General features: G+C 40.2%; 1 protein-coding gene across 2 annotated transcripts in view; it reads left to right on the forward strand.

Annotated features, from left to right (window-relative positions):
* Positions 1–27,607, forward strand: part of Tph2 (tryptophan hydroxylase 2) — an 88,881-nt gene that overhangs the window by 17,179 nt on the left and 44,095 nt on the right. For both annotated transcript variants that reach the window (XM_076853119.1, XM_076853120.1), the window contains exons 6-7: positions 12,281–12,477; positions 17,873–18,008. In XM_076853119.1, coding sequence (XP_076709234.1) covers positions 12,281–12,477; positions 17,873–18,008 — 333 coding nt within the window. The remainder of the gene's footprint in view (positions 1–12,280; positions 12,478–17,872; positions 18,009–27,607) is intronic.

The raw sequence follows: 27,607 nt of genomic DNA on the forward strand, positions 1-27,607 counted from the left end.
GTGTGTATTCAAGGGGACATTCTTTAGTTTCTCATAAGTCATGCTTGTAGCTTGCTTCTTCATTCTGAAAAACTGACCCTCTTAAAGGTCACTGAGTTTCAGCCAGACTAGGGGTGAAAGTACAACTTGGAACTGGGCTATGCTAGACTCACCCTGAATTGCTAATGATGATAGAAATGTTCATCATAGGCTGACCTCTCAGCTCTCATTTTCAGGAGTTTCAGTTTCCTTTTCCTGCCGTGTTCTGAGTGCTATATTAACCATATCACTTAGGTTCTATCATTTAACCTCCCAAAGAGCTTTTGAGATAGATGCTATTATAATACTCATTTTGAAGATGAGGGAACATCAGGGTCAGAGACATTAGGAAACATGCTGAAGATGACATAGCTGATTGTGTCACCTGCGTAAACACCCATTGCTGATCGTTTAATTCCTCTGAAATGGAGCAGTAAATTGAAGATTAGAGTATTTGCAGTACTAGGGTCTTTTTCCAGAGGCCGAATAGTTTCTGAATAGTGTCACTTGCCTTTGGGAGTTTTAAGAATGCTGCTCTTGTAGAACCTAAATGTCTTTGCCCAAGAGGCCACACCTTTTTTTTTTTCTTTCTTTAATTTTGTTTTGAAGTGTCTGAAACAATTTCCACTTTACATAGGTGGTTTCAAACACAAGTTGAAAATAGCCACGACAGAACCAAGTGACTTGGCATTTTTAAAAGTTTTTCTTCTCCTTGCAGAATTCTCAGCATATCCGAAATGCACCATTCTTGTCAGTGTTTAAAACTTTTAAGGCTTTTTGGAATCAGCACTCCAACCAGCCTTTGGCTATGTGGTCTTTCGCAGGTGGTTTGGGACATCTGCCTGGCTCTGACCCAGCAGAACCACTTCCCAGTTCTGTGTGGTGAATTTCCTCTGTGCTCCTAGGACCTGGACTCTTCTCCTCCCACCCAAAGCCAGACCCTCAAGGGGTAGAGAATGAATGGAAATAAAACACAGCTGGGCCTAGGTTTGAAAAACAATTGCCAAGGATTCAGTCACTCTGTTTTTCACTAGTTGCTAGCCTCTTTAGTTTTTGATTTTCTGATTTATAAAATTGTACCCTTTGTGATTCATTTGCTCAGAGCTCAAGTACTCAGCAGAACAGAGACCCTAAAACAAAACAGCCCCAAATGGAGACTAGCATATTTGAAAGTGCAATCACCGCCCAGCAGGCACATTCAATCTGGGTGAGCTCGTGAATATTCTACACCGGCTCTATCAGACAGAGGGAGAGTTTTCTTTTTCAACGTGGAGTGGTGTTGATTAAAACCTCCTCTCTTCATCAAAGCTGAGAGGAACCTTTTCCCCCCCACTTTCCTTTCCTCATTTACTAGGCCAAATACTATATAATGTCAAAAGGAAACCCTCTGGGACTGAGATTCAGGAATTGATGTTTGAATGGATACGTAAATATAAAATGGATTGCCTTTGAATGAGCATATTGGTTACCAAGCCAGCATCTCACTTCTCAGGTCTTTGCAATTTCTTCTTTCATGAAGTGACTCTTCCAGGGTCAGCCAAGAGCATGCAAAGAAAACATGCTTAGAGACAAAGAAAGGTACTGGACTTTGAAGAGAATTGTTTTGCAGGCCCTCCTTTTCCCTCCCAGTCTCAGTACTGTGCTTATTGGGATTTCTCCTATTCACAGGTGGCTGTGACAGTTTAGCTTTGTGTTTGTGCTGGAGGATTTCTGATTCTGAGTCTTTCCTAAGAGACATTTGCAATTATTGCAACTTGTAGGAAAATAACTGGGGTGGCTCCACCTCCCCACCTTTTCAGAAATTTCAGTTGACCTTAGCGTGTCTCATTTCATGCGAGAAGAAGCATGATTTATGGATCCCGCTTGGGTTCAGAATGTAGCTTAAAGAAATACATTACTAACAGGAGTTAAGAGTGCCACATTACCTCTTTTTAGATAGGCAAATCTTAATTGGAAACATAACAAATAGAAGATGGGGAGGAAGAATAGAAGGGAAGACTGTGCTTTCTCAACGGAGAGAAATTTAGCTGGGGGTTTCAAGTTTCATTCTTTGTGATGTGCTCCTCCTCGGTTTCATTGGCACGTGGTCACCTTGATGAATCCTGAGATGTGGGAGAAAGCTTTAATTTTTTTCCCCTTCTCTGCCTATTTGAGAAGAGGTACCTTAGAAGGACAAAAATGTTTTCTCCCTGACTGAGCTAATTTTGTCCCATCCCATTATCCTCCATTGATTTGCTTTCCCAGGTTTTGAATGAATCTGAGATATATGTTGTTGTTTGGGTCCTTCGTGCCTCCTGCATAAACACTAGTTGTTGATGCTTTAATTTCTCTGAAATGGAGCGGTAAATTGAAAAGTAGAACAAAACCAAATATTTGTAGTTCTAGGGTCATTTCCCAGATGACTAGAATCGTTTCTGAGGAAGGTCACATTAGGGGTTTGAAAAGTGCCTCTCCTGTAGAATCTCAATAGTTTTCTCTGCCCAAGAGGCCACACCTTTTCTTTTCTTTTCTTTTTAAAAAATCTGTGTAGCAGCTTTCATTTGACATCGGTGGTATCACACACAAGTTGAAAAGAAGAGCAATAAACTTAAATGACTTAGTCTTTTAAAAAGTTATTTTACTCTTTACAGAATCCTCAGCATATTTGAAATGCACAGTTCTTGTAAGTATTTAAAAGACTCCAGGCTTTATGGGAGAATCATTTTCATGCCAAATGCTTCTCTCCACCTGAAGTTTAGCTCAATGGCTAAAAGAAAGGGAGCCTGAGAGTTGTAAAGAGACACAAAAGGGAAAATTGATTTGGAAAAGGTTTCTCCTTTTCATATTTTGGGCTTGGTGGGTTGTTAGGTGTGCATGAATGCCTCAGTAGGATGTTTTCTGATTATAGCCTGGCTCCCACAGCTGTGGAATACATTAACACAGTATGACCCCATGTCACTCACTGACAAGGACAACCATGGCACCAAAATCTAACGTGTTTCACAGGGAAAGAGGTGTGGGTATTTTTACTTTACAATGATTTCCATGAACACGAAGGATTCAAATTACTTCTACAAGTCCTGTCTGAGAGGCTAATGGATTTATATGGAGTAGTGCAGTTTTGTCATATCCAGAGCTATTCCCAACCCTGCAGGGAATGATGAAATTTTACTCATTTTTGTACACCTGGAGGCAGGGAATCAACTGCATTGAGTATCTGTTGGGTACCAGGCACAGAGTCAGGTGCTTTGCAGACATCATCTTAATCCATTCTCACAGTGTAGGGTGGTAGTCTTGTCTCATTCAGTGTCAAATGAGGAAACAGAGGCCAAACCCCATTATTGGGAGTACATTGGTAATGCAATACCTTGCATTGAGGTGCATTGGTTAAGAATGAGATCTTTTTTTTTTTTTAATAATGTTATGGTGCCTTAATTTTTATTTATTTTTATGTGTTGCTAAGGATCAAACCCAGTGCCTCACATGTGCTAGGCAAGTGCTCTACCACTGAGCCACACCCCCAGCCTAAGAATGAGATCTTTAAAACTTGGCTGTTTAGATCTGCTATGCCACTCATTGGCTGTTTGACTTGAACAGATTACTGTGTTCATTAGCTTCAGTTTCCTCAAATCATAAAATGGGGATACTCACAGTCATTTATTCAGCCCATAAAAAGAGCATAATCCATGTAATGAGCTATTATTTTATTGTTATTTTTCAGTTAAATGGATAGGTGAATGAATGAGTGTTTTTATTAACTTTCATAAACCATGAACTGTAGGGTTAATTGTGCCCCTGAAAAAGGCTGGGACCAGGAGTTAGCAACTTTCGGTCATTGTTGGTCCTGATGCAAGATGTATCAGACTGAATTTGGAGCTCTTAGTACCCTAGCTTTGGGTCTCTGCTTCTAGTGACCTGAAATGGTTGATTACAAATTGGCCCTGGGTTACTTAATCACTAAGCCACATCCCCAGCTCTTTTCATTTTTTATTTTGAGTTGCTCAGGGCCTCACTAACTTGCAAAGAGTGAGCCTTGAACTTGTGATCCTCCTGCCTCAGCCTCCCCAGTCACTGGGAATACACAATGCCTGGCCTGTGTTGGGTTGAGTTCAGCCTCTTTGTGTACGGTTGAGCATGTACATACTGATGGATGTTAATCGCTGCTGTTGATATTTTAATATCGTGATAGTTTTTGCAGATGAAATCCGCTCCTCTGTAATGTGAAGAGGGCTTTCTATAAGGTGAGGAAATGGTAGGAAGCCCTATCCTGTGGTGTATGGGACAAATAAAAACAAATAATTTCCAGGAGTTAAATCTTCACTCTCCCTGAGGCTCCAGAGGTGCAGTAGTTTATTTTCATTATGTCTCTTGTAAAGGCATCACCAATATTAACAATGTGAACAAAACAAACTAATGTTTTTGTTTGCTACCATCTGAAAGTTCCTTAGGGCCCATAGACTCATTTACGAAAATTCATGTGCACAAAACTCATTTGCAAAAGCAAATAAAGTATGTGATCACAAATGCTCTTTACCTGAGTGGCCTAGGGGAGTAGCTGAAAAGGTGTGTGTGCCTTTACACTTATTCTCTGCTGCGGTTTAGCAGCACGGGCATCCCAGCCTACTCTCAGATGAGCCCCTATAAGCCATGTTATGTCAGGCGACTTGAACCCTTTGGATTCTTGTGTCACTCCTATGATTTTTACGTTGCTGGGCTGCTTTGTGAGTTTCCTTTTGTGAAAAATACCATTAAATCATAGTGTCCTGTGGTCTTGAAAATATCTTTGAAAGTTCATTCATTAGGATCCCAAGCCAGGGTAATAACCTATATTTAGTCAACTTTGGACTTTAATGTCTTTTTGGGTTTGTATATGCTATTTCTTTCTTGGGTGAAATTTTGGCTACAAGTGTGATGGGTGACAATGTTTAGACAGGGATCAAGAAGCCTGAATTGAGACAATTAGAAGAAAGAAATACTTACAGATAAATAGTACATAAGGATAACTGAAAACTACCAGAAAGTTTATAAAAATCACAAATTTAGAGTGTTTTTCCCATAGCTTAAAATACTTGAGTCAAGAAAGAGGTAGGACAAATACTATCTGTCAGACTTTCTGATTCACAACTGTTATTTTTCTCAGTATTTAAATTTATGGCTTGTTTTAGGCTGACTGACTTACTCATTCAACAGATGTTTATTGAACACCAAAATATGGCAGACCCACTCTAGATGGCAGGGATATGAACAAAGCAAATACAAAATCCTGCCTTTGGAAAGTATATATTCTAAGGAGGGGGAAGATTTAGGGGAGTAATATACATATATACATATATTTTAAAAATAATTTTTATTTTTGATTAACATGTATTAATTTTACATATTAATGGGGTTCAGTGTGCAATTTCCACACATGCATTCATCATGTACTGATCAAATCCTGCCATGTTTTTATCCATCCTCCTTCACACATACAACTTCCCAACCTTTGTTAATTACTCTTCTTTATTCAGGTTGACTGTAACCGCCATATAAGTACTGTGGTACTTATCTGTGTATCTGGCTCATTTCACTTCATATAATGTCCTCCAGTTTCATTGAGTTTGCTGCAAATGATAGGATTTCATTCTTTCTGGCTGAATACTATTCCATTGTACATATTTGCCACATGTTTGCCTCATATTCTTCATCCATTCATCTGTTGATGCACATCTAGGCTGATCTCATATCTTAGCTCTTGTGAATAGTGCTGCAATAGACATGGATATGCAGGTATCGTTTTGGCAAAGCAACAAGCTTGTTTTTTTCACCTAGATATTGCTGATCATAGTTTATCAAAAAGCTATTCAATGTCCTCTATGGTCTGAATTCTGAAGTATAACTTTATCAAGTGCGGGAACCTCAGATATTTCTTACCAATTCTTAGAAATCAGTAGGAAAAATGACTTTTATTTTCTGGTTTAACCTTAATGGAATTCATCCACTCCACTCTGAGTATTTCTTTTTTTTTTTTCCTGGCAATACACTTTTTTTTTTTTTTTTCCAGTTTAAGGGGCATCAGCAGTTTTCTTGTTAAATACTCATTGACTCCTCTGGAGACACCTGGATGCAGATGATTTCACGAAGCATAGTACTGAACACGGGTTCCTTATGGTTATGGTCACTGACTATAAGTGAGAGTCATTTGGTACTGATTGAAATTTCTACACACCAGGTGTCATCTTAGTTGTGAAAAGTATAATAAGTATTTAGTAACAAGTTATAGTAAAATTTATAAATGATGAATGTTTTCTAAAAATTGCACTTGATCATCAAATGCAAGATTATTCTAACAATGATATTAGAATAATGTCAATCTTACTCTTCTGTATTCTTGTATGCTTTCTTGGGTAGGAAGGAAGGGGGATAAATTACAGCTAGCTCCCTGGAAATTATGCAGAAATCAGGGTATGGTTGTTGAGTGCAGCAAACACCTGTCATAAGTCAAGAAGGAACAAAGAGATCGATAGACTTGATGTTCCCATAAACTTTCTCCAATGGCCCTGTCCAAATCCTTAGAGGAGCTACTAATTGCTAATGAGTTGCAAAGTTGGATTTTACATTTCATCTCTTCTCATTTGTTTTCTGTAAGCCCCAGGTGGAAGTGTCAATCAAAAGGAACATGCAAAGGTGGGGAAGGAGAGAAAAGATGAGGCAAAGATGAGAGGGAAAGTTTATTCCAGGAAGATAAATAGCTCTTGAATAAGTGAGGCATCTCCTTCCCTAAGGAACACGTAATGAAATAAAATAGAAAATGAGTTCTTTCCTAACTGTTTTTTATCAGATTCACCCGTTCCCTTAACCAATTCTCTGTTTACCTTCTGCTCTGTTTGGTCCTTGCTACTGAGAAAAATCCAGCTGTTTTCAAAGAACACAGTCAGTGTTGTATTTCAGCTAGTCTTGCTGTCTTGATGTAAATACTATCAATTGTAGCCTGTCACATCTTCCTCCACTGAACAAGTGAATTGCTTCTCCACACTGGAGTTCCTCCAAAGATAATACAAGCAGACAGACTGCATCTCATACTGGGAACTGTAGCACTAAGGACACCAGGAGGTAGTCGGATGTACCACCACAAACAAATGTTTTTCAATTCCCCAAATAAAAACAAACAAACAGATACATATATATATATATATATATATGTACACACACACACACACACACACACACACACGAGTAAGAAAAGGTGCTATTAGACCTGTTGGAGGAGAGAATCCAACAAAGAGTTAAATGTAAGTGAAAGAAAGTGGTGTTGTTTATTCATCTGGCTATAGAAAGACCTCCCACAATTTCAGTCTCAGTGGGGCATACAACCCTGGATTTCTGTGTCAAAATGTATTTGTTAAACAACTTTGCTCTAACAAGCTCAGAACTTGCACAGAATAACTCTTTGTGTACTTGCCCCCAATTAGGTGCATCTGTGCACTTTCTACTCTCTCCTCTCTGCAGGGACGAGGCAGGTTTTTTGGAACCATCTCCAGTGTCTAGAAGAGTGGGATTTTAAACATACAGTCAGAAAGATGCCCCCTGAAGCCTTCAATGTTTCTATAGAAAGTTCTTAGTCATGTCTGAGTAACATAATCCCCCAGAGGTTTTCCCTATTGTCAAACCCAAATCCCTGCGGTGACCATTTCAGCCCCTGTCTAGTGCGGTCCTCACTGAACACGGGTTCCTTATCAATGTTTATAAAGCCTTAGTTTGCCTTCTTTGACAAGAGGCAGAATCCACAGTGAAGGAAAATGATGGAAGTCACATCTGCTTTTCTCTAGAGAATTAGGAAGCTGTGAATAATAATTTTGGTGGTTGTTGAGAATTCCAGAATTCAGCCAGTTCTATATAAATGGAAGGGACTCCCTAGATATCCAATTAAATAATTACATGCAATTAGTCTGTTCAGGAGTATCATCTTGTTGGGATTTATACCAACATAAAATGGTTTTATTTTCCCACTCATAGCTTTCAACTGCATTGTGTTGAATACCACTTTCCTGCTGGGATGCAAGTTCCTTAGCAACATCTAATTTCCTGTCGTTTTCAATTATTAGTATAGTCTCATTTGGGTATTTAAGACCTGGTTCTGTTCATTTGAAAAAGATTAATCTCAAATTTGGAGTGAATATGTGTGTGTGTGTGCGCGTGTGTGTATGTGGGGTTTTTACTTTGGGAGGATGGGTGTGTGCTCTGGTTCTGTACCTCTTTTCCTTCCCTCTTTGAGGACCCAGTTCCTCTGGTGTTGCAGGGGCTGGCTGGAGGGTGGAGGCCAAGGTCTCTTTGTATGATTGTTGGAATGTCAGAAGTGGGCAGGTCTCAGGTCACACTTACCCTGGTTCAGTTTCTTTCTGGGATGTTCTTTGGCCTCCTGGGAACTGAGAGGAACTGAATGGGGTGGGACGTCCTTCCAGGCACAATACATTGGGTCTCCCAGAAATCTCTAGATTTTGCTGGGCATTAGGCTGCACATTCATGGGAACCTCAGATTTCAGAGGACACGTGGCATGGGGTCTTCTTTAATCCCCCATTAGTTGGCTGTACTCCTAGTCTTCTAAACACTCTTCCAGGGACTGTCTGTCCTTCTTCTTTCCTGGATGCAACCTGAGGGTGGGTCTGTGGTCCTGCTGCTCAGCAAGGGTCCAGCTGAGAAAGTTGGAAAAACTTCTAGCAGGGATCTACACTCCCTAGAAATGATGTCATGGAGCAGCCTGCCTTCTTGGCTTAGAGAACATGCCCTTCCCATAAAACACTGCCCTCCTCACAATCCTCACCATCTCTTATTCCCTGTTAGACTGGTGTGCCAAGTCTGGGGATGGGATGGGAACGGTGGTACAGGAGGAGTTTGTTGGTGGCAGGGACATTTCTGGTGTCCCCTAGTGGGCCAAGTAAGGAGTTGGCTTCAGTTGCTGGGGGCTTTTTCAGGAATGTAGAGTACGTAAGTGACTTCAGTTTTGGATCAAAGCAAGATTTTAAGATGCTGAGATATGTCTGTTATACATTCATTATAACATGTACACACAGAAATGCCAAAGGATGTTCAGGTATATATCCAAGGCCTGAAAAATTTTGGGACACCCCTCTGGCACCCTGATCAGATGAAATTCATTTTTTAAAAAGCCACATTTACCCATAATGAGTACAAAGAAATACAACACTTCTGATTTCCCATGACTATAATCTTTTTTTTCCAAATATTAAATTTCAAAGGATTAAAAAGTAGATAGGTGACCCTACATTCCTGTTGTCCCAAACACATGTTTATTCTTTTGAGGAACCCAGCGCTATCTCACAGTCTCACTGAGAAGGTTAAAGGAATGAGTACATATAAAGGTGCTTTTTGTGACCCACGAATACAAGCTAGTGTCGTGATGTCATGTGATGGTAGATAAGATGTTCTATATACAAATGAACATTCCTTCAAGCCTCATTTTAGTTTAATGTGAAAACGAGTGAGGTATGAAGTAAAATTGTCATTTTATTGGCATCTTGAGCCAGATTGACTAGATTTTCAGCCTGATTCCATGATTTCAGACAAGTTGTTTAATTTCTCTGAGCCTCAGACTTCTCATCTGGGCAATGGGGATAATGATGGTATCTACCTCATGAGTTGTGGGACTAAAACAGGTCATTTAACATAAAAACATTTCACTTTAAAAAACTGACAGGTACATAGTAAGCTCTGGAATATTACTTCTTATTATATACATGTATGAACTCCATAGAAAAATGGGATTTTCTTATTTTTTCTATATTTTAGATATTTTCAATAGAAATGAAAGGATGAAAGTAGCCCTTATTTTATGATGAAGTTGATTTTTAAAATATTTGTCTTAAAGAGTTGCCTATGGTAGAGGGTTATGAGAAATTTCCCCATGTGACCAGAGGTGACTTAACCTGGGACCAGGTAGCCCTACCCAGTATTGGTTATTGGGCCCTGTAATCAATGGGCAGGTCAGCTACCCAAGAAGGCAGATGAGTAGAAACAGATGAGAATATGTATACAACTATTTGTATTTCCAAGACTGCCTTGCTGAACATTCATTATTAAGTAACAGAGCGTTATGTTCTCTCTTCCTAACCCAATTCCCATGTACTCTTTCTGCACTTTGTTGGTGATGTTCAGCTCCCCACCCTTTGGAATGCTGCGTGTTTGCAGATGGATACTGAAGGGAAAGTTTGACCTAACGATTCTTTTCAAATGGCTTCTCGATATTTCATTTACTGTTTCAGCCTCGTTGCTTTCCTACCTTCTGAGTGGCATTCCCCTGATTAGCTTTATTGGCCTACCTGACTCAAATTGATTTAGCTCAATTTTCTGGATGCACAGGCAGACGATTTATATATTTATTTCCTTGCATCTTTTCTATTTTTATCTTTCCATATCAAACTTTCACTCTAAATTCATCACAGATGCTATTAGTTAGCAATTTTGATCTTCCCGACAAATATTTGCCAGATTGTAATTTTTTATTTGTTATCAACAGCCAAGTTTAAATAAGGCTAATCTGGTTCTAAAATGGTTTATATAAATGCTAGTGTTGGTATGGAGAGAAAGTAAATGTTAATTTTGAGTTTTTTATTCAGTATGTATTTTTCCCTCATTGCTTCCATGTAATGCCATTGCTATCGTTGTTGTTGTTATTTTTTAAAATAAAAACAACATTTGGACCTGAACTTTAAACAGAAAATATTCTGACAAGAACACTAAAATAGGTAGAAGGTTGGGGTTGGGAGGACAAGGAGGAATCTCTTTGATAGTTGCTCATGTTATTGTCTTCTTTCTTATTTACCACCACAGAAGATTATCTGGAATGAGCCCAGCTCCTTAAAGATGTCCTGCAGCTGTAGTGACCCTGGGTGGCAGTCTCCTTCTTGCCTGTGCATGGTTCTGTGGTGACCTCCTATTCTAGGCTGGATTAGTAGATTCTGGGGGTAGAACTTCTGGTTGTATATATGGTGATTTAAAAAGAGGACCATTGAACCAACAATTACCTGTGGGAAGCAGAGCAGGGGATCTGGGTGGGAAGGTGGAAGTATATATATTTCCATGTGTTGTGCATATGTATTTGCTGACTGCAGGGATGGTGTTTGATGAGTGGCCAGGGTGGGGCAGTGGGGGCTGTGTAACATGTTATGAGAGGTTTTCCCAAACCCTAATTCATTTTCAGAAGAGGTATCTTAATTAGAGGCTAAATTCAGGTTCTAATCCCTCAATCAATAGTCTGTAAAAGTACATGTCTATATTCCTCTCTTCCTGCTGGCCCCAGGATACTTTGGGGATCCATGTTCCTTGCTCATGCTGCTGGCTGCTATTAGGATAGCACTTCCTTCTCACCTTTTCATCTGGAAACCTACAGATCCTACCTAGCCAAACAAGTCTCAGCTCCAGCTGTGCCTTCCCCAGGAAGTTCTCCCTGACCACTCCAGTCCAGATGACTCTCAGTAGTCCAACCCAGTCATCAGCATAGAACTGTTTGGGGGCCAAGTAAAAAATGTGCTATTAGAACATAACTATGTCCATTTGTTTACCTATTATCTATGGCTGCTTTGAGATACAGTGGCAGGATTGTGACAGAGAGCACATGACTCACAAGCCTAAAATATTTACTTTTTGATTCTTCACAGGAAAAATTTGCTGACCTCTGTCCTAAACTGGGAGGGCTTAACATGTGTACCTTCAGCATGACCTGCAATAAATGCTCCATATTTTGTGATTTGCTAGACTCTCACTTTTAAATTCAGCATAGTCTTTTAGTATTTGCCAGACATTTTGGGCACTGAACAAATAATCTCAAAATTACAATTGGAAATTGGAGTGAGTCTCGGCAGGGGACAAAGAGAACCCACAAGGCAATTTTATTTTCAAGAGACAATATTTATTATTGTTGTCTTGTGATTGCAGAAAAGACATTGAGAGCACAGCTTTGTACCTAAACCAGTTCCTTCCAACCCAGAACCCTTATCTGTTACCAACCTCAGTTTAAGAACATAACTTTGATCAAATTTCTATAGATGCTTATACAGGATATATAATGATGTAACATAATTTGAAAAGTTAACTGGAAGTCCAAATACACCCCCCACACACACACAATTAGAGGATTAGCATTTGTTTTTAAAAAAAATACCTGATGAAAACCTTTTGGACATTCAGGTGTTCTACTTTATGAGAATGTGACTTTAATTAAGATCAGAATACACTTAACTCAGTGGTTCAAAGCTATAGTCACTTGTTTTCTTCTTTCCTGTCTAGTGGTCAACCCATTCCCAGGGTGGAATATACAGAAGAAGAAACTAAAACTTGGGGTATTGTATTCCGGGAGCTCTCCAAACTCTATCCCACTCATGCTTGCCGGGAGTATTTGAAAAACTTCCCTTTGCTGACTAAATACTGTGGCTACAGGGAGGACAATGTGCCTCAGCTTGAAGATGTCTCTGTGTTTCTGAAAGGTAAGGCTTTCTATAGACTATCTGGTCTTGGCTAATATCCTTATTCGCCTTTCAAACATAGCACACATAGCAGCAATGGTCTTTATACAAAAAAGAAAAGTAATGATTTAAAGAAAAGTATTGAACCAATAATTACCTGTGGGCCACCTGTGGGAAGCAGATCAGAGACTCTGGGCTGGGAGATGGACTCTGCCATTTATATAGTGTGGAGCTTGCTGAAGTCCCACTTTCTTTGATTGGCCATTACATGTGGTAAACCACAAAGAATATTTGCAAGTACAGTTTTTTTTTTTTCTTCTGATCCAGGAACTACTTTGTGTGGCTATTTGGGTATGGAATAACAACAAAGGTGACTTTTTATTTGCTTTGTTAAAAACCATGTACAAGCTGGGTGTGGTGGTGCATCCCTATAATTCTGACTGCTCAGGAGGCTGAGGCAGGAGGATCATGAGTTTAAAGTCAGCCTCAGCAATACTGAGGCACTAAGCAACTCAGTGAGATCCTGTCTCTAAATAAAATACAAAATAAGGCTGGGTGTGACTCAGTGGTTGAGTGCCCCTTAGCTTAATCTCCAGTATCCCACCCCCCCGAAAGAAAGAAAGAAACCATGTAGTGGAGCTGGAATGGTAGCACACACCTGTAATTCCAGCTGCTTGGGAGGCTGAGGCAGGAAGATCATAAATTCAAAGCCTGCCTCAGCAACTTATCAAGTCCTAAGCAGTTTAGTGAGACCCTGTCTCAAAATAAAAGATAAAAAGGAATGGGGATGTGGCTCAGTGGTTAAGTGCCCCTGGGTTCAAGCCTTTGTACAAAAAAAAAAAAAAAAAGTCATCCATACTTTTTGGATGAAGAAATATCATAGATAATGGTAAATTCGCCTGGGGCAAATCAGTCAGTCAGTGCATCAACCAATCAATACTTTAAAGTATAAATTATATGTCAGGGACTGTCCTTGTTGGTGGTGGTACAGTGAGTGGTGAACAAGATGAACCACAGGGAAATGTCACTTTACATTCTGCATGGTCCCTCCTCACTGACCCTGCTGGGACAACAGCTCTAGGGCTCTTGTGAGGGATGGGGAGGAGGCAAGATTTCATGGTGGTTTCACCATGAGACTCCCTCTGCTCTTTGTGGTTAAATCCTTTTGCCCTCTGCTCTTCTTCTTTTTCAAGGCAATTGTTGGAAAAGTAAAAGTTGCTATTCCACTTCCTTTCCTGACACTTGCTTCCTTGCCTGTCTCCCCTGTTTCTGTTAGCAGTATTTTATTCTCTAGACTCACCAAGCTTGCCTGCAAGGACTCCTCTGAATTCCTGCCCATCCCCACCTCCTCCCGTACTTAACCAGTCTTTGTATTAGTATCCTATTGCCACTGTAACAAATTACCACAAAGTTTGTGGCTTAAAGCAGCACAAATCATTATCTTACAGTTCCGGAGATCAGGAGTCTAAAATCAAGGCATTGGCAGGGTTGCATTCCTTCTGGAGGCTTCTGTTCCCTGCCTTTGCCAGCTCCCAAAGTCTGCCTGAGTTACTTGGCTTGTGGTCTTTTTCTCAAATTACTCTGAACTCTGGCTTCCATTGTCACATCTCCTTCTCTGACTATGACCCTACTACTTTCCTCTTAGGAGGACCCTTGTGATTATAATAGCTCATCCAGATAATCCAGGATAATCTCCCCATCCCATGAACCTTAATTTAATCACATCTGCAAAATCCCTTTTGCCAAGGCAGGAAGCATGTTCACAGATTCAGGGACTCAAGACACGGGCATCTTTGAAGGGCTATTTTTCAATCTCCAACTATTGCTGCTTCTAGCTTTGTGACACATTATAAATCTGTCCTTCTCCGCCCCTCATTCTACTGTCACTATCCAAATTGAGGTGCCCATCATTTTACAACCTTCATGCCTATGGAATTTTCTTCCCCTTTCTCTCCTGCCCAGTGCTTCCACATAAATATTGCTTTCTAAAACATTACTTTCTCCCTGACAGCTCTGCTCAGAAACTATCAGTGATTCCCTGTTGTTTTTATTGGCAAACTTTTTTGTAAAGGGCTAGATAGTCATTATTTTAGTTTTTAAGGGCCAAGAGGGAATATCAAGGATATTTTTTGGGTACTTACATAACCATTTTAATGTGTCCTTTTAAAAAATGTACAAAACAGGCAGCAAACGATGTGGCCAGAGTCTGAACTGGCCAAGTTTGTCTCCTCGGTGGTTGCCTTGTACAGGCTGTGGCCTCTCCCTGTGGGCTCTCCATACTTTAGCTTCCTGGAAAAGTCTTTCCTTGACCAAAAAACATCATCTCTTCTCCACCTATTCAAATTCTACCTTCAGGACTCAGAGCAAGTCCTGCCTCCTTTGTGAATCCTGATCCTCACAGCCACCATGGTCTCTCCCCCTGATTCCAGTCAATATCATCTGTGTATCAGGAAAAAGCTTTGCAAGCTTTTATAGCTGGTACACTGATCCTCCAATGTGTGAACATTATCTACTATACAGTATTTGTTTCTGAAGAAAAGAAATTGAGAACCACTGATCAGTATCACTTAATTAGCACCTAATTACATAATGCCTTCTGTTGTTGTTTAACTAGATTATATTGTCCCTAATGGCCCTATGGTCATGTTCCTCTTTGTTTCCCACAGAGTTATGTATATACTCTATTTACCATGGGCTCCAGTGTTCTTTCTCAATACAGTAAAAGTGGTAATTAGAATGCCATCTCATAGTTTTTGCTATTTCTGACTCCCAAATTAATATTTTCATGAGAGGCTCTTTTTAATTGAATCACTTTAAAAAATTGTTTGAAAAGAAAATTTCTAAAACAATGATATCTACAAATTTAACATTCTTGATATCATACTTGCATATTTTCCCCTAATTTATATAAAAATGAAATGTGTCGGGTTGGGGTTTGGCTCAGTGGTAGAGCGCTTGCCTAGCATGTGTGAGGCACTGGGTTCAATCCTCAGCGCATATTAAATAAATAAACAAACAAATAAAAAATGTGTAATTATTGAAATAAAAAAAATTCTTCTGTGTACCACTACTCATGTGCCACATGTGGGATATACTGACTTGATTGATGTAATGTAGAAAAAGAAGAAAATATGCTTATCTTTTTTATATACCATGGGGAACAATCTGAAGTGAAAACTTTTGTAATGAACACAATGCTACTAGAGTTATGGTTTTGAGGAGGCCTGAGAAGTGTGTTATTTTCATGTAGGTACCAGAAATTTCAGGATGAATTTGTTCCACATACTTAGTTCTTACTTTTTAAGACCATTTCTAACCACTCTGAGGTATTCTCCTAATAAGTTGAAGTTTTTGGAATTGGAGCCTTACAGTATTGCAGAGAGTATAAGAATTTTTCTCCTGGACATTATGCCAAGTGAAATAAGCCAGATACATAAAGACCAACACTACATGATCCCACTTCTATCTGGAATCTAGCAAAGTTGACTACATAGAATCAGACAAATGTAGTTATAGGGGAGGGGAGGGAGGTACAGGAGGTGGGGAGATGTTGGTCATAAAGGTCCAAAGTTGTAGTCATCTAGGATAAATGTCCAGAGATCTTGCTTACATTATGGTGACTGACTAGTAGTTATGTATACTCTAATGGAGATTTGCTAAAAGAGTAGATTTAATGTTCTTTTAATATACACACATTCACACACAGGTAAGTATGTGAAGACAGGATATGTTATCTTTGAAGGGATAAAAGAAGTAGACAATAAGTAAAAAGGAGACATAAAAGAGGGACAGGGAAAAAGATTTTAATTCAGAAGTTCTGTGTACTTTTCCAGGGCTGTCACTCCCCACGTGAGTTTTTCTTCTAGACCTGTTACTTCCAAATTACTGGAAAATCTGTCAATCTACCTGTGCATTGTTAATTAATACTCTTTGACCTAATCTATATAATCCAATATATAGATTAGGCAAAGAAAGATACAATATATTGAGAAAGCTATAATTTAGGGGACTTTTTGATGCTATCTATTGATCAGATAATAAAGACTATGTCAGCTTAAGGATGCAGAGATTGAATAAGACTACCAAAATCTGTCTTGAAATCACTGGACTGATATCATTCCTACAAATCTTTCCATACTTCCCCATCCCAAGTTTCCTTTAAAAGAAGAACTGGGGCTCCAGAAGGCATCTCTTACTCTTGAGGTAGCCTGCCTTTCCCCTTGAAAGAGCATTCCTTGCTTTATCCCCAAAGGCGTCTCTTGAGGTGGTTGTCATTCTCCCTGATTATGTGTTTGCTTTCCTAAATAAAGCTCAGTATATGCCCCTAACTGGTATGTGCTGAAATTCTTTCCTGTCACATATGTCAAGAACCCCACTAGTCCTGAGTTGAGTTCTCTGTTCTCTCCAAGAATTCCTCAGGCCCTTCTTAGGAGACACCTCCTCTCCAGTGACAGCTTGATCGTGGCAATCATTTCCCTTTGTGTATATCTGTCAAAACATGTCTTATGCTTTAAATATATATGTGTCTATTAAATATATGTATATGATTAAATATATATGTAATATTTAACCATTTTTGTGAGAAGAGGACAATATAAGGCTGCCATTTCTATATCTATATCTATCTACCTATCTATTTATTTATTTATTTATAAAATGTGTTTTAGAAAAAAATAGAAAGTTGTAAAATTTCTGGACCTTCATTAGAGAGTAGCATTAGGTAGGTCACCCTGAACCTGAGAACACTGATGAAACTGAATGGCATAGGGTAAGTTTACAGATTTTATTGTGCTCTTATTTTATTTCTCTTACCATAAATATAGCATGTAGAGCTCCAGAGTACCTCTTTAAATCCTAGTAATTAATATAGTATCACACAAAACATCAATACAGGATGAAGGAGCGAGAGGTATCCACATAGGAAGTTGCAGTGTGAACTGATCCCTAGAGGCTAGTGAAGGGTGCCTTGCTGTATGCCTTGGAACACAAGCAAAGGGAAGAGGGTATCCCCAGGGGAGGCTTTTAGAAAGATACAAGGAAATGTTTGATAACCATCACTTGAGATTTTAATCTTTTCCTGTGTCTTTGGGATTTCTTCTCCTAATTTGACTTCTGAATTGAAATCCCTTTATATGTATGTGTATATATACACACATTTTTTTTTTAACTTTAGTTTTTTACCTTTCCCTCTTAAGGAATGTCTTATTCCTGTGGGAACCATAATTTGTGAGAGAATTTTAGTCACTAGAAACCTCAAATGTGATAGTTGTTAACAGGATATGTCATTCAGTAGTCAAAAGTTTAGAATCTTGATTACTTTGTTTCTAGAACATCCTTATAAATAATAGGAACCCCTGTATGGGCCCTCAGGCCATGTCAAGTTAATACTTAGTTGGCTCTCCTCTTGTCTCTTTAGAGAGGTCTGGCTTCACGGTGAGGCCGGTGGCTGGCTACCTGAGCCCGCGAGACTTTCTGGCAGGACTGGCTTACAGGGTGTTCCACTGTACTCAGTACGTCCGACATGGCTCAGACCCGCTCTACACCCCTGAACCGTGAGTACCATTTCAAAGCCAGGCTGGATGGAGACCACCACACTGTGGAGTGGTCAATGCTCACTTGACTTGAAAGTAACTTAGGCTCTCTTTTATCTCCAGGGTAGTTTCATCTTTCTAGGCAGGTGACTCATAGCACATACCCAAATAAGAAAGGGCTCATTGAAGGAGCAGACTTCTCAGCTCTGGGTCCCTGATACTCTTGCTCTAGCTCATCTCTCTAACTTGAGCCCATTGCTGAACCTCCTGCTTGGCCAGCTTTGCATCCTTGAGGAGGAAAGGATGGTATGAGGGTAAAGTAAGATCAGACACACAATAGGACACACATAACTCTCTAGGAGGCCCCTCTTTTGTCCAGGAGGCTCAAACACACACTATAGCAACTGGTTACTAAACCCCTCTCCTTTCATCTTTTATCACCCCAAACTCAGAACTCTGTGCTGTTTTCCCTATCATCTTAGTTTCTTGAACATTCTTCCAATCCTGCCCATCACCTCCAGAGACCTATGAGGTTTGTGATTCTTCTTCAGTGTTGTCAGCTTTCCATGAAAGAATTCTGCTTTGGGGATTTTGTATATTCTCTGCTGGACAATGGTGGGCTGAGTGGGTGGAGGAGCTACACGGTGGTGCCATACTGTTCTATCATGGGTGGGCAATGGGGGTCAGCTGCAACAGCCCCTACAGGTTAATCATTTGGCCTCACTCCACATGACACTGTACAGTCTACAAGTGTCAAATGCCTTGTATCTTGTTTCTTTGTATGCATTTAAAAATGTGACAAATACATATTGGAAGACTGCTATGTGCTTGGATTGTTTGAGAATGGAACACCAGGCAACATCCCTGCTCTCCTGGGGGAATAAGGGAGATGAAGTTAGCGTATAGACAGATAGGTGGAAATACAGGCAGGTGTAAGCTCAAAGTATCACTATGTACTGTAAAAACAGAGTAGGGGGAGGAGACAGAGAGTCATGCTTGCTGCTTGTTTGGATTGGATCATCAGGACAGACTTGTGGGAGGTGACATTTCAACAGAATCTGAATGTCCATATTTCAGGGTGGACAATTCCAAGCCAAGAAAGCAGCAAAGCAAAGATTCTTAAGTCTGACAGCCCAGGTGGGTTTTTTGCCCCCTTGGGCTCCATTTACATGAGTGTCCCTCCCTAATCTTGCTGTAATCTGTTGTACCCTATTCTTCAAGCCACTCAGGTTGTCACTTTGCTTATGATGCTATTTTACTTGAATAAGCTTGTGATTAATGGGCTGCCATGGTCTTCACTGGGGAGCAGAGAGCCTTTGAGGTTCTAGCAGTTAAGTAGCCGAAGTGGGCAGGGATTAGAGTTGAGTCTCTGAAGCCCCACTCCCCCTCCTAGGCTGGCATGAGTCACTGGCCTGGTAGGTCCCTGCAGGGTCACTACATTGTTTTTCAGTTCTGTTCAGCTTCCCTGAAAGTGTTTGCAGGGTAAACAAAGGTTACTTATAGGACTCAAGACATTTGAAAAAGAAATGCTTCTTAGAGTGCTCAAAGGAGCGTTGTCAGAGTTAGAAAGGCAATCTCTAAATCTAGCCCAGAGGGTTTACAAATGGCCCTGTTTACAAATAGCAGGCACTTTGTTAGTTCCCTTTGAATAACTGGCCCTCCTGAGACCTGTGATAGCGTGCCAACAGGTATGCAGAGAAGAAGGCAAAGAAATGAGATTTTAGCCACAGAGGTCTATAAGATTTTGGGATAATGTGTTACATTTTTACCAAAGTACTTTTCAGCCAATTCATTCGGCAATATTTATGTGCAATGTTAGCAGGGAGGTGCAGTGGATTTAAAGATGAATAAAATATAGTAGCTTTATTTTATTTATTTATTTTAAAGTTGCTCACATTCTGGCAGGGGAGATAGGAACATAAATAATTAGGAAAGAGTGTGGTTAGAGTTATCATCAGGGTGTATACAATGTGTTAGAGGAGCACAGAGGAGAGAGGGACTCTGAAAGGCTTTTCAGAGATGGTATGATATGAATGGAGGTCTGAGGGGGTGAATAGAAATTTCATTTTTGGGCAAGGTCTGGTAGGGCGGGAAGGGAAACAGCAAGTGCATAGGGGTAGAGGCATGCAGAAGGCATCAGTGAGCAAGGCTTGATAGAGCAGAGTGGTCAGGGTCTGGCTTATGTATTAGGGATGAAACCTATTTACAAGGCACATTTAAACTAGAACACTCAAGTTTCATTGTGCAGGCCACAGGGAACTCTCTGAGGTTCTGAAGTGTGATCTTAAGCGTATTTGAGAAAGATGACTGGGGTGGGGATGGCAGAAGTCTTCTGGCTGCTTCTAGCCAGGGAACTCATATTCTAGGAAAGGAATATAGTTATATGGTATTGAGCTGGGAAAGGCCAGTGAGATAGTACAAGAGGGCACCTATGTGATCCTCTCTTAAAACTGTAGAGATGGAATATTCACTAATTTGGTGAATATAATAGAAATAAGGAAATAGAGGGCTTCCAAGATAATGCTGTGGATTTTATTGGGAAGTCTAGTGGGTAATTCTTTCTAATAATGATTGAGAATATTGGAAGAGAATCAGACCTGGAGGGAAGATGGAAGGAGAAAGGGAGAGAAGAGGATTTGGAGTTTGGGTATATTGTCTTTGAGGTGGCAAGGGTGAGACCTCTAGATGGAGAAACCCCTGGTAGTTGGAAACAAGGGCTGATTCAGAGGTGAATCCAAAGCTCCCACAATAGAGTTGAGGTTTTTTTTTTGTTTTTGTTTTTTGTTTTTCAGTTCTAAGAGTCCTGTGACCATTCAGACAAGAGGAAACAAAAATCAGAGTATAGAAACTGGGGATTCATTAACTTAGTGTTGTCTTTATAAGCTTTTTTTTTTTTTATATATAACATTTGTTTTTCAAAATTGTTATTTTAGAAACAGGTAATACATGTACATGGGTTCCTTTCCTTGCTCTGTTTGTCCTCTCCAGAGGCCACTACTGATGCTAGTTTTTATTGCATCCTTCCAGAAATATGCTATGCAGACTAAATTCTCTGCAGAGATCCCTTTAATCTTTGTCTATCACAAAAGCACATATCTCTCCTCAGCCACATAGTTTGAATCTATAGAATACTTACTGGAAGAACTGTTTCCTGCTCAGGCATTTTCACCAGCATTGTCTTTGTAATGAAATCCCCTTTTCTCATTCGGAAACCAACAAGAGGGCAGATTCTCCAATTTACGAAGTTCAACTTGGCTACTATGTTTGTTGCTTGTATCCTGCTTCCAAATAACTGCTGAACTGTGGTAGCAGAGACAGCAATAATAAGACAAAGATGAGCCACAAGGACCCAGGTAGAAATGAGAATAGAAGCAGCAAAAAAGACATTATCTGAATAAAGGGATTTTATTCCCTTTTCGGTTTGGGTAGAATGTATTTTGCTCTCACAGCTTTCAACACACACTGGGTTTTTAAACATGTCTTTGGCTTATTTGAATATTTTGCATTTTAAAGGCTCTGGGTGTGCTAAACCTGGGCATACAGGGGGACATGAATTTAAAAAGTGGTGCCTGGTTGGATTGGTTCCCTTGGGAAAGTTTCCTAGCCTGGAGGATAGTAGAGAAAGTTATGGGGAATTGCTGGTTTTCCTGGTGGGAGGAGTTGCTTTTCCATGTGTTTGCACTGGGGTTAAAGGTCACTGCTCTGCTTGGAGGGAGATGCTGTTGTTCTTCCTCCCTTAGAGCAGTGCCTGAGGCAGAGATTTGCACTTCAGTGTAGCCTAGAGAGTGCTTTGATCAGCTGTGATCCCAAGCAAGTTGTGACTAATCAAGTATTGATGTTTACAAATGATTTCCTTTACAAAATACCAATTGGGTCAGATTCAAGGTTATTCCAATAAGGCTATCCCTCTAGTTCAGTGGGATGAGAGGGAAAGATGCAGAGTGCCAGCATGGGCATATGAGCGCCATCCAGCATGTATATAGTGGCAGAACAACAATTTTAGAAGTCCTACAGTGTCCCTGATCTGTTTTTTGTCTTTCTGAGAAAAGTTCATTTGTGTACTTTGTCATGTTGTGTCCTCTGATCACCTCACCGTCTTTTAGAACAGTTTCTAACTTTGACACTATTCACACTTTGGGCCAGACAGTTCTTTGTTATGGAGGGTTGTCCTGTGCATTGTAGGATGTTTGGCAGCATCCCTGGTGGGCTATTCACTAAATCTCAGAAGTACCCTTCTACCCTATCCTCCACCTCAACTGCAATAACCAAAGATGTGCCTAGGGGACGATAACGACTCTGATCAGGAACCACTGCTTCAGAATAAGTCCGCTATCTGTATTCCCTTTGGTTTTCTATTTGCCAATAAGCAAATACCTACCCTCCCTCCTCTTAGAAGCAATCTGTAGACTTTGTTTCCTTTTTAAAACTCAAACCTGGAAATAGCATTCCTTTGTTTAACCACTGAGCCACATCTTCAGCCCCTTTTTAAATATTTTGTTTAGAGACAGGGTCTCGCTGAGTTGCTTAGGGCCTCACTTAGTTGCTGAGGCTGGCTTTGAACTCGTGATCCTCCTGCCTCAGCCTCCTGAGCTGCTGGGATTACAGGTGTGTAGTGAACTCATGGCCAGTTGGCAAAGGGAGCAAGCATAGGAAACAAGAAGATCCAGAATGAAACTGGAGTGGATCCCTGACCCTGGCATAAAAGGGAAAACTAAGTCAAGAGTGGGATAAAGCCATGTATGGCACTGCCAGCAGGAGGTACCAGGGTTGAGACATACAGAGTCCCAGCTCTGTGGAGAAGTCCTGGGCACACCCTGCATGGCAGTGGGTCCCTTTGTGAAGGGCTATGCCCTGTGCTGGTGAGTGTCCCCATTCATCCCAACTGCTTTACTCTGATTTCAGGGACTGATGCTGGTCATCCCTCCACGAATCGAACATTTTTTCATGTTCAGTGTCTTCAGGCAAAACTGTGAAACTTTAATGATAGGATATTAAACAACAGTGAAAACTATGAAGCTAGGTCACGTGGACCAGAATAGTGTTCTCTTCAAACCACACCTACCAGTGGACAGTCTAACACATTCATTGTTTTGGATAAAAATTGTCTCAGAAAAAAAAAATGATATTCACTATGAAGCTGTAGAAGAGGATCCAAAGAAAGCATGAAGGTTGTCTCTATTGCCCCCTTATTAAGAAGAGAGAAAGAGAGGGAAGGAGGGTAAGAGAAAGAGATACCAACTTCTTTCATATGGTGCAAAGCTTTCCTTTTGTTTTCCTCTTTGGGTAATAACCTAAGTACTGTCCTACCTGAAAGGTAGAAAAGCTCTTTGCCACACCTTAAAAAATAATTCCGTCCATGACAAGCTCAAAATTACATTTGAACTACTTTATTGCATTAGGAAGAAATTCTGTGAAATTGGCGTTTTCTGCTGAGCACTGGTACAGGTGTGTATGGGGCTGCCACACTGGCAGATATGTTCTGATGGCGCTCCTTCTCCAGGGAGAGAGTGGACCAGAGAGGCAGGAATGTTTCTGCATTTGTCTCTAGACACTGCTTTGAAGAGTAGGGGTGGAACTGGGGCTGATTCAGTTCAGAAAATTCTTGGGCATCCAGGGAATAGAATCAATTGGAGGGGAATCTTTCCTTCATTCCTTTGCTGCAGAGGCTTGGCCTGGTCTGGTCTCTGACTTCAGGCTTCTTGTTCTCAGAGAGTGTTTTGGATTTTCAAGTGTTGTATTTATCCCATTCCCTGTAGCTCTGTCTTAGTTCATTTGGCTTTTCTTCCCTGGGCACTTCCTTCTAGGGAGTCTGAGGTCTCTGTCTGTGGTTCTTACAGACTCTTTTAATGTGTTTTGTGCAAAGTGGATGTTGGGCGCTTGCTAATTGCATTTGTAGGTGCACATTTACTTGTGTATGAGGTTTGCAATTCTCTCTGTGGTCCCTATGTCCAGTGATACCTTAGAAATGCAGAGCTCTCTAACAAGAAATGCAATTGAATAAAACCATATTCTCCTGGGCCCATATTTCGTGCTTTCCTTCAGATACTAGGAGTTGACTGAGGTCTAGGAAATAAAGGACAGGGAAAAAAATCCTGCTTCTAAAATACTGCATATGTTATGTATCTTCCTATTAACTGAAATCTTGTTCTTTTCAATTTAGGCCAAACCCTACCCTGGCCTAAATTTTTAGATGTAGACCAGAGGAGTCCAGGTGTCTCATGGTTCAGAGGCCAGGTGGCCTTTGGAACATAAAACAATGCCCAGAGCAGTACTGAAACACACAATTATAGCACGACCCCTGCACACCTTCAGGGAGAAGTAGCCAGGAATTTAAATACAAACATACATTTTTTGAAGTCAAGTCAGTACAATATCTATCTTTCCAGAAGAGGTATTGCCAAAGTGATAAAGCAGTCTGACACGAGGAATTTCTTCTTAAAAATGTTTTAATGAAAATATTTAAAAATATTAATTATATTTTGTGTTTCGGATATTATGTTTAGCATACTAGTAACAAAGGTATACTTGGTACAACATAGTGTAAGCCCATTAAATCAATGATTCTAGATTTAGGGGTACATTGGGATGATTAGTCCTTCAGCAAATACTGATGGGGCATAGATTCTGCCCTGGTGATGTCACTTTTCAAATTGAAAATTAACTTTCATGATTAGGAAATAATTCACAATGCCATTCACTAATACTGCTGCATTTATTGCCATAATACAACTAAATGCATTTGCATTAAGGAAGATCTTTTTCCCCCTACAGTTGAACAGTTTAGGGGCAATTAATGTTATTTTTAAATATAACTGTTTTAAAGTTTAAAAAAGGCTTTGCATTCAGGTGATTTTTCTTATAATTGCTGCTGTGTTTCAATTTTACAAGAAGAATAAAAGTGAATTATTTCTGACAATATTTTTCATCTGCTTCTAAGTAAAGTGAATGAATTTTATGCTTAGCCCTTGCTTATGTGAACAGAATCCTCTCTAAAAGGGGCAGGCGATGTCATTTATTTCCTTTTCTTGGGGTTCAGGCATTCATCCTCATTTGTTAAGAAATAATATCAGCAGGTAAAGACACAGGCTTTTGCGTTTATAGGAAAGGTTGGCTGTTACTGTCTGATTGAACAGATGCCTCTCACCAGGCCTGCAAGGAGGGGGAAAATACCATCTTGCCTTTCTGAACATTCTCTCCTTACTCTTATCTGAGAGATTCTGGGTCTGCAAACTCATGGGACTTAAGCCCCAGCCATCATGGGTATTGTTGCTATCCAGCCTTCCTGAAGTCAGGTGTGGCATGGTCTTGCTGCAGAGCTGGCAAGATGAACCAGAGCTTTCTGGAGTTTCACTGTTGCCCCTGTGAGCACTTTTTAGCTTAACCAGCTCTTTCCTGTGAGACCTATGAGCTCAGAGCCAAGCCTGCCCAGCCAACTGATCTCCTTCATATCAGACTTGTAGAGCAATGCAAATGCTAGGGCTTTCCAGAAAATGGCGTGTTCTCAGAAAGCTGATCCCATCTGGACTCCCTTTCTTGCTTTTTAACCCAAAGCTTACATGTTCAGTTTAGGGGCTATCTTCTCTTCCAGGAGAAGTTTGGTTTGGGCTACACCCAGGGCCAATGAAAATAGTCATCCCTCCTTCCTCCAAGATAAGTAATTTCAATGACCACCATCACAATGGCAATAGCTATGATGCTTTTCTTAGATAGCAAACATGTATACACTGACCTTCACAGTACATGTTTGCTATTCGTATTGCCAAGCACTATTTTAAGTGTTGTATATGAATGAATTAATTTGATACAACAACTCCTTGCATTTTTACTGTTATTATTCCGAGTTTATGAAAATGAAGCATAGAAACGTTAAGTAATTGCTCAAGGTAACATAACTGTTAAGTTAGGTAGTCAGGATTTGAACTTGGAGAGTAATGTTAAGATCTGTGGACTTAACTCTTACTCTGTGTTAAGCAGTAACACCAAACACAAAAACTCAAAAACTTACACATATGCTGAAGTTGAATAGCCTTTTTTTTTTTTTTTTTTTTTAATTAAGAAGTTTGTATGTGATTCAAAAGTGACACTTTTTTACTTTTATTTGTTGGCTTTGCTCTGCTTGAATACTCGATGTGCCCACTGGAGAGGCTAGTCTTGTGCTGTCCCATTCAGTCCTTGGCCGAACTACCAGGCTTGTTAGAAGCCGGCCCTGTCCTTTGATCCTCACAGGATGGCTTGCCTGCTCCATTTATCATGAGGAGGTATCTCCTGTTTCACTGGGGGGCTACGGGGATAGGGCCTCACCACAGTGTAGTACTGAAGATAGGAGACTGCTGTGCACCATCCTGAGGCAGAAGGACCTGGGACTGCAGGCCAGAAAACCAGGCTCTCAGTATGACATTGGCAAGCCATTTAACCTCCCCGTGTGAGGGATGATGAAATAATGCTTTGATCTTTAGAGAGAAAAAGCTTGATATAAATACCAAATAAGTGCACTCTTCCTTAACACTCTTAAATTCATTGGAGGCTCTTGCCTCATAAAATTCCAGCACATCCTTAGTTACAAGGTCCACATTCTTACACCTGGACTTTCAAGTTTTCAATCATTATATTGTGTCTCATTTTGTGATATGCCTAAAAGCAAAAATAACCCCTATTGCAGTGCCTATTGTCTGAAGAGCTCCAAGCTAACAGTACATACACGTTCTATTAAAACAAAAATCCTATACATTATTTAAGACCTGTGCATTGTGAAGCCAAATTTGTGCCTAAGTGCTTCTGTAGCCCTGTTTTTGCTCTTTGAGACTCTCTGCAGTAACTTGGGATAAAGCTTCAGCCACTTTTTCTTTTTCTTTTTTTAAAAAACTGATTCAAAGTAGGGTTTCCTCTGCCTTCCTACCCACTGTACCCAGGTTTGTCTTCTTGTGTGATGCCCATAATCCAAAATTAGCACTCATAAACACCTGCACTTGAATCAAAATTCATATCTCCTCAGCACCCTGTCATCAGGGAGAAGTTCATTAGGTACTTTCAGGTGTGGAGGATTGACCAGGGAACAGCGTTTTAAGGAATATTTGCGTTTTAAAATTGAAGTTCAGAAGAAGAGATTCAAAACAATTGAATTTTCAATAAAAAATTTAATCGCCATCCAGGCCTTTTCACTACAGTGTGGAGAATGACATCCAGAGACAGGACAGGCACGGAAGCTACCCCAAGAGAGACAAAAGGTTTCTGCTCTCTTCACTCAAATTCTGCTTGTTGGCATCATTTCATTCACCTCTGTGAGGTGTCGCCGTTTTACAGATGGCAATTCCAAGGTTCAAAGAAGTCAGGTAATTTCCCTAAGGCCACACAACTAGAAAATAGCCAAGCCATGATCTGGTCCAAAGCCCTAATGCAACACTAGAAATTAGTAGAATCGTACTTGGGTTTCACTTGGATTCACTTCTATTTGGAGCAATAGAGCCCCATCAACACCTGCTCTATTCAGCTCAATTCAAAAACCAGCTATTGGCATTTCTCCTGTGCCAGGCTTTTCTAAACACTGGGAACCCAAAGAGGAGCATGGCATGACCTCTGGCCTGGAGAAGCTTATTGCTTCTTACCTAAAACAATACCATCGA

The sequence above is a fragment of the Callospermophilus lateralis genome, chromosome 4, assembly GCF_048772815.1.
Source record: "Callospermophilus lateralis isolate mCalLat2 chromosome 4, mCalLat2.hap1, whole genome shotgun sequence".
NCBI classification, from domain to species: domain Eukaryota; kingdom Metazoa; phylum Chordata; class Mammalia; order Rodentia; family Sciuridae; genus Callospermophilus; species Callospermophilus lateralis.